General features: G+C 35.9%; 1 protein-coding gene across 1 annotated transcript in view; it reads left to right on the top strand.

The window, feature by feature from the left end:
• stac (SH3 and cysteine rich domain) overlaps positions 1-8,379 on the top strand; it is a 100,836-nt gene extending 92,457 nt beyond the window's left edge. The window contains exons 10-11 of the mRNA XM_088929687.1: positions 792-929; positions 6,110-8,379. Of these exons, the coding sequence (XP_088785813.1) occupies positions 792-929; positions 6,110-6,208 (237 nt within the window). The 3' untranslated portion in view covers positions 6,209-8,379. The remainder of the gene's footprint in view (positions 1-791; positions 930-6,109) is intronic.
• Positions 8,380-8,600: the final 221 nt, after the last annotated feature.

Here is an 8,600-nt window from a genome sequence, read left to right on the forward strand (position 1 = left end):
TCAGGGTTTATAGATACTGTTAAAATTCAACTACATTTATTATATTCTAACTGCAGCTATATTTAGTAGCTAGCTACTATACTTGTATTAATTATACAGATTTGCAAAACAACTGTAGGATCAAGGCAAAGGCCAGCTAGAGGTTTGAATATTTGAATACTAATCACATAACAAAAACGTTAGAGTAAGGCAGCTAAATTGTGACTAACAGCAGGTAGTGATTATTGTTACGAAGTCAATGGGAGTGGTTAAATAAAAATGTACTGCACATGAGAAATAGCATGTGCATTCTTTATTTTCTGGCACAGCTCTGGCAAATGTAAAATCAGAGTGAAAATCTGGACAAAGAAATATTCATTTTTTTATTCAGTCTGAAGATTTCCACAATAAAGCAAATCAGAATTTCCTAAAATAAATAGGATGTTTTCTACTTTGTGAATGGTTATTCTTATATTTTTGTCCTCTTTTATTACTGTAATATACAGTAGCACCACTGTTTTGATACTACAAACAGTTAATTACGGTCATTAACATGGAGATCATGGATAGAAAAGTTTTAGTTCTGTTAGATGTCATAACTCCAGTGTAATATACCCTTATAGTGAGATTATATTGTTGTATTGTATATTATTGTGTTGTATTACCTGCAGTATGTGTGGACGTTTGTTTTTCAGTATTTTAGTAAACACTGTCTTTTTTCACTTTGCATATTGCAACTGTACATCTTTCCATTATGCTGCCTTAGATGGAATTTAGTGAATGATATTCAGTGTCCTTTGGGAATTTTTTAGGGTGTAATTGAAGACAGAGTCGGATTTTTTCCCGCCAGTTTTGCTCAGCAGGTGAGGGCTGGTGAGAGAGTTTACAGATGCACCAGAACCTATATTGGCTGCAAGGAACAAGGACAGATAACCCTAAAGGAGGGCCAGGTGTGTCCTTTTTACCTGATTCACGTTTCTGGTAGCTGTACTGTACATTCTTGTGTAGAATATACTTAAAATATGGTCTGTGGCTTTTTGTCTGGGATTAGGATGAATAAGTGATCAATTTTGACATTTTTCTGTACTGTTCCAAGGTGTACAGTACAATTACTGTGGTATGCATGTATAGCAACGTACTGTATGGTAAACCATATCCATATTCACAGAAGTATACGAGTATACTGTAACAGAAGTATGTATGACAAGGTCATTTTTTTCTAACATGAATGTGCCTGGGCTTAAATATGGCATAATTCATTTCCGAATTGTTTTCATTCACATTCAGGTACAAAATATCCCTGAAAAACCACCACAATCTGAGAACTATGTGCATTTCTATTCATGCTGAGTATTATTTGCAGGTTATCTACACCACTGAACCTGGAAAGCCCCAGTCCAGCAGCTTTTACAAGTATTACATGATCAGATTCTTAAGAACAATTGAACTAAACACGAGTTGTGTTAAATAAGTAATTTTAGAGGATTCAGAACTGCAAACTAAATTTCCCCTAGCAGGCAAATTCTATAGTAGACTCATTTACATGCTTAATTTATCATTAACTTACAGATGCAGCCATTCAAATGTCTTTACTGTGCCCGTTTTAGTATTGAATATTTATATGGAATTTTACCACTGAAGGGAAATCTTAGTAGCTGAGCATAAAAAGAATAGGAGCATACTGTAAACTTTTCCCTGGGTCAGAGATTAAATAAATAAATAAATTAAATTAAATAAATAAACCTCACTCGGACCAAACAAATTAATATTTCTAAATATCACAACATGATCGAATTTAAGTCATTTTAATAACAATGAATAGTCACCTATGCGTTACAATATAAACATTTATATTGATTTAAATCGCATTTTGATTTAAATCGCAAACGCGGGTTTAAATATATGTGTTTTTTGATTCACAATCAGACAAATGCAACATAAATTGATATCTTTGTCTTCTAAGTATCTTAATAAACTTTCAGCATAGCTTTCTCCCCGTTTAGATTTATTTTTCTTGGGATCTTGGGATCAAACATGGAAAGATTAGATTGTAATCGTTTTTATTTTTTTTAATACATTTTAGAAAAGTGTAATCTATACTAAAAAGCTGTACACCACCTGCTATAAAGATACATATTGTAATACTTTCGGGTTCGGATAGGGCAGACACAAGAACTCAGACTTGCGGAGTTAAAGCAAGTTAAAGCCTTGATTTTATATATCACCTTTAAAAGTGGCATCTCAAAGCAAAGTAAATACCCAACACTGATTGTACCCATCTGTCATGCTAATAAAGCACCTTGAATTGAATTGAATTGAGAGAGGCGGGGGGAGAGGGCTAGCGAGAGAGCACAGCCAGGACAGACAGGCAAATAAGATACACTCCACAGACATTCACAACAGCGACATATCATAAAACATTTGCACATATAGTTAAATTATTACTTGTTTTTCAGGAAGTTAAAAAAACACTTGAATTACTTATGCAGTCTCTCGAAATAAAATTATTTTTCAAGCAATGCAACTAACGTCGGGCAACTTGTTTTTTTTAATCCAACATTGACAGCCACATCTTAAATCTTGTCAGTCAGCTCTTTTTTCTCTATTTGAATTGTAGCAATTCAAACAACCTCGGATAACAAGTGGTCTCAAAGTCACCGAGCTCACAGAGCTTCAACAACAGACGACAATTCCCTTAGTCCTTCCTTAGTCTTCTTGAAATTGTCAGATTATGAGTGAATAAAAGCATTTTATTAAAAACACGTTTGCGTTTGTTTGGGAGCTATATTATGTATTTTTCATATGTAAGATATAATGATGTGTTCCCGCTTACACATCGCACGACTTTAAAAGCTAGAAAAACAGGTTTCGATTCACATTATCTGGCGAGCCTTGTTTTGTCAAAGGACAGCACAAAAAAACAGACAATACACAGGGGGGGAGGGCAAGCGAGAGAGAGTTTTTTGCCCTCTGTCAAAAAACCCCAAATCATCCGGGGCAGAGACTCTGGGGTAATCATTGTGTGGTACAGAGCAGAGCTCAGTCACTCCAAACAAGTAGTAAAGAGAGAAGAGTCAACAATTGATTTAAGGACGATCTGTCAAAGTGCAATGAAATACAATATTGTTGTTGTTGTTATTGTTGTTTTTATCCTGTAAAGCGTTTTGAGAAGCCACCTTTAAAGGCAATATATAAAAGTGCTGATTCTTATGGAATGTGTTTTCTTTCTTCTTTTTTTCAGCATGGAATAAACCTATTACTTGATTCTTATGGATGCCTGGTTCCGCCGGGGATTAAAAAAAAAAATTTTTTTTTAATCGCGTATCTAAGGAAATAGCAGTATAACCTTGTTCATGCACAAACAGTGGCATGTTACATTATTAATTTGGGTGTCTCCTCTTGCCAGAAAGCTCTAAATTGCATTTTGAGTGCGGTTTTTGACTTTTTTTAAATTGCAACCCATAAATAAAGCTGATACTGTTTAGACTTTTAATTATTTTAAACTGTATTACAGCAGCATAATGCACAATGCAACGTAAATTGCAAAAATGCACTTGGAATCTGTCCAAGCCCTACTTTGTCAGGCATTTTCTTTTACTGTAACGGACATAAAAACTCCCTTGCTTTTAACAGAGCATTTCATAATTTCTAACTACGAAAATTATTTAAACTGCGACACTTATCATTCAACCAGAGCTCGAAATATCACAAGGATCCTCAAGAGCACAGCAAAGACTGTATTAAAAGTATACTAGTGACAAACTAGTATACTTTAGATCTTTTTTTCTGAACCGGGGAAAATCTGATCATGTTTCTCTATAACAATAATAAAAAACATTATTTTACATATCACCTTTATGTGATATCACCTTAAGGACAGCACATACAAGGGTTAATTGTAATTTGGACCGCGCAAAGAAATTTAAAATAGTCTTCTTTAGGTGTGAGGGCAGGAGTGGATCGCAGCAGGCATAATCAGCAAATTAGGAAAACAAAGAACAGGACAGGTGAGACGTGTATCCAGAGAGCGAGTGATCAGAAAAAGGAACAGCTGTTATGCCCAGGTTTTACGCTCTCTCTCTCTGCTGAATGAATAAAAGCATTTTATTAAAAACGCGTTTGTGTTTGTCTGGGTATTTACTTTGTAATCTGTGGTTTACATCTACTGTATTGCTTTGAGATGCCACTTTTAAAGGTGATATGTAAAATAAAGTTTTTTATTATTGTTATAGAGAAACATGATCAGATTTTCCCTGGTTCAGAAAAAAAGATCTAAAGTGCTTACACCTAACTTTCTTAATTAGATGTATTTAAAACAGTGAACTACTGTAGGTGTAACATAACATTCAGAAATACAATCGAGAATAGTTTTGTGGTATTTGTATAGATGAAACGTTCCTAAAACGTATAATGTAACAAAATTAAAGACGATTAAAATCTGCAATCTTTCCACTTGTATGTCATCGGAAAGTACAAGAAGTTTCTGCTCTGTGTAAGGATGGTATCAAAAAGTAATCTAAGTGGTGAGAAAGCCGTGCTCAATGATAATTAAGGGACTTAAAAGTAAAAGGAGATGCTTCATATTGCTTGACTAATTTTAAAAACTAAGTTATAAATGCAGACGCTCTCTCGGTGCCGCGCCGGGTCTAAATATCTAAACATACATTCGCCCCGGGCAGAGGCTAAAGAGCGCCCGGCTGGGGTGCGCGGGGAAGAGCAGGACAGGAGTGAAAGTGGTCAGGGCGGGGTTTAGGAAGGCTGCCGACCAGTGCAGCTGTCCCACAGTGAAGCGGGTGTACAGTCTGGGGAGGTATCCGTCTTCCTTGTAAATAGTTCCCTGCTTCTGCACCCCTGGGTCTTACTCTCTCTCTCTTTTCTCTCTCTCTCGGGTGCGCGGGCGGTGTGTTGGCTCGCGCTGTTGGCGGGCGGGGTGCGGGAGAGCCGGGCTAGCAGGTGGTGACGGAGAAGAAAAATAAAGGCTTTAACTTGCTTTAACTCCGCAAGTCTGAGTTCTTGTGTCCGTCCTATCCAAACCCGAAAGTATTACAATATGTATCTGTATAGCAGGTGGTGTACAGCTTTTTAGCTGTCAGACAATCCTCCATACACCCATGTGAAAAATTAATAATGCCAATGTAAACGTCATATTTACAATTTGTTGATATTAGAAATGTTAGGTTCTCTAAAGCTTTGTGATAGTTGACCCAGGCAGCAAAAGATCAGCTGCACTGGTAAGATGCAACACCGAAGATATGATTAATAACCTTTTAAATCTGAAGGGAGATCTAAAGGGATCCCCCCCCCCCCACACACACACACACACACACACACACACACAATAGAAGCAGGAAGCAGAAGCAGGGACCGTTGTCAGAAGGGAAGAAGGTGACTATTCATTGTTATCAAAAATGACTTAAATTTGATCATGTTGTGATATTTAGAAATATAAAAGTCAATTGATTGTCCATAATATTGCTATTCTATTTTTTCGAAGAAATGTTTGTTAAAAGAAGTCACAGCGCCAGCTGGATTTGAACACACAACCTGTAGGTTTGTAATCAGGCACATAGACCAGTGGGCTACTAGGGAAGTCGCATGAAGAGAGAGGCGAAACAGCCCTACACAGCCCTGTCGCAGTGCACGAATATAATCATATCATTATTAATTTCTTTCGATACACGATTCCATATTATATTAGCAGAAAAGCTTAAAACTACCACTTTTTAACACGCTATTTCACATGTTAGTTAAAGACTTCGATGCTTAAAATGTTTAGGGAGAAATGGAATACCGTTGTGTATTTTTTTCTTTAAAGTAATGATGTATCAGCAGTGATCCAATGGTGGATTTGAATTATAGAATGCAGGTAAAATTCAATAACCTGCAAGGTCAGTACTGCCAGAAGATGGCTGAATAAGCTAAAGACTTTTTTAATTCACTTTAATTCTGATTTATTTGCCCTAGTGATAATCTATAAACCCTTAGCAATCACATGGTAAAAACAACTCATCATTTTTGTTGAATTTATAGTTTGTACTGTAGCTATAAACTGAGAGCTTTCTGCCAGGAATACAACCACATTATTATAGATTGTTAGTTTCTACTTTTTCTCCCTTTTATTTCATTTCAGATCTGTGTAACCAACGAAGAAGAAAACAATGGCTTCATTAAAGTGTCTAGTGGGAAAAAGAAAGGATTTGTACCATTTGATGTTTTGGAAAATATCTGAAGAAATGAAAGAAAGGCAGTACCAGTGATGTTCATCCTCATTTTGCACTGTGCCAGCAAATATTTTGCAGCTCATGACATACTGTATGCTGAGAACCAGACAGAATTATCCAAGAGAATTTTAGAATATGCATATAAAAAATCTGAGAAAAATGATATCTGGAGGAGGATACAAAGGGATTAAAGCCTAGAACTGCTAATTGCAGTGCTGACAGATGTATTGTACTATCATCACTGCAGCCTTGGAATTGCTTCATTGATTTTATACTGCAAAGGACAGAAGCTCAGAAGGATGTAGAAAGTTCATGCATTTGGAAAGCAGACCATTAGTTTTCTTTGAGCTGTATCTACAACTAGGCTGGGTCCTGGTTTTTTCAGGTTATTAAGATTATATGTGACTTAATTGTCTTATAGACTGTCTCTGTAAATGTGCTAGAAGAACAAAATGTCTCTTTGCTGTCTATATGCATACAGATGGTTTACAGTTCTGAGGCAGATTTTAGTGCCTGTATATTTTTAGCCATAGCTTTTAAATTTTTAAATGATCTACTGTATGTCTGCACTGTATGTTGCATGTATGCGAGAGATTACTGAATAGCTGCTGCAGTAAAAAAAAAAACAGGGAACAAGATGTTTGTTTACATATTTTGTATCTTTCTACATTAGATCAAATACCTTTAATTTGGTGGGCGGCACAGTGGCAAAGCAGCACAGTGGGTAGTATTGCTGCCTTGCATTGCTGAGGCCCTGGGGTCAATTCAAAACCTGGGCTGCTATCTGTGAGGAGTTTATACTATGTTCCTGCCATGTGTGTGAGGGTTTCCATTTGGTGCTCTGGTTTCTGCCAACAGTCCAAAAAAATACTGGTTGGTTAATTGGCTTCTGGTATAATTCACTGTGGTATGAGTGTGGGTGTGTCTGTGTTTGTGTGTGTCTGCCCTCTGAAGGTCTAGAGTCCTATCCAGGGTATACCCCATCCTGCACTCACTGTTTGCTGTTTCCCCCATGACCCTTAATTGAAAGAAATGGATAGATGGATTTTAATTTTGATGTGGGTTAATTAATATCCCTATTAAGGATATACGTACCAAAAGAGGGCAGTTCAACTCTAGTCCCTGAAGTGTGCCTGCAGGTTTGCATCTTTAAAGTTTTTTTTTTCCTGAATTGTTCAAAGAAGTTGGGAAATTCATCAAATTATAGCCAGTGATGAGCTGATTTACAGTATGTGGTTTAGAGCTGGGTTGGAAGGAAAATCAAAAGACACACAAGGACCAGTTTAGGACCACCCTGTCTAACATAATAAATCTATCTGTACCATTACTTGTGAATATTAAATTGTGTTAACCTCTTGCTTTTATTTTTGAATGCTATAGAGATAGGTCATGTATAGTAACACATATAAATGTGAAAATGCATATATATATATAATATTTAAGCACAGAATTAAGATTAGTCAAAATAGTTTTCTAGAATTTGCATGGTGAATATCCCTATTTAAATCCCAGTGAATCACAAAAAGTACCTGTGTGGTTTAAGAACAGAAGACATCTGTTTTCTTTAGTGTTATAGCACCAAAGAAGAATACCTAGCATAATCCAAGTTAACACCAATGCCTATAATGTTATGCACTTGGAATTAACAGGATTTTTTAAGAGGTCTAAAATTTATCATTGCTGTTCACAAGGTTACTACAGTATGTAAACAGAATAACAATTACAATGCATTTTTTTATCTACAGTATGTGATTGAGTTGCACATTGGTGCAAACAAGAACTAAACCAAGTCAGCTCTTTCATGCAAAATCATTCAGAGCAGGAAGAAGAGTACTGCCCGGCCTCTTAAATAACATTGTAGGTCTTACTAACTTAAAAACAGACTCATCAAGGACAAAGGTCTGTACAGAATTTTGCAAGGCTTGGCAAAGATTCTAATAAATAAATATCAGTATCTATTCTTGCTGCACATAAATGGGCAAAATATGTTTTACTTATTTTTTCTCTTATATTTTCTGTGTTATTTTCAAACGTCTGCTTGGCTGTCAGTAGCGTGGGTAACCTTGCCTTCTTTTTCAGGCATGTGACATTACCTTCTGAATGCTATGGACAGAGAAGTGATTTGCAGTTTTTGTATCTTGGATTCTTTAAAAATACAAAATAAACAGTAAAATTGACCAAGAACTATGTTTCATATGACATAATTTCATAATTTCATATGTATTAAAAATATAAAAACCTCAGGTGAAACCTTTAGAATTGTTTTTTTTAATTTTTAGGCTGGTTTGTATGTATTTTTCCTTTTAAAGGTTCTATTCAGTCTTCACAACTTTATGAAATACTTCTTTTTCCTTATGTTGAGATATGTTGAAATCTTCTGCCAGCAGCTATGTCACCCTG

The sequence above is a fragment of the Atractosteus spatula genome, chromosome 12 (assembly GCF_055471065.1).
Source record: "Atractosteus spatula isolate fAtrSpa1 chromosome 12, fAtrSpa1.hap1, whole genome shotgun sequence".
NCBI lineage: Eukaryota > Metazoa > Chordata > Actinopteri > Semionotiformes > Lepisosteidae > Atractosteus > Atractosteus spatula.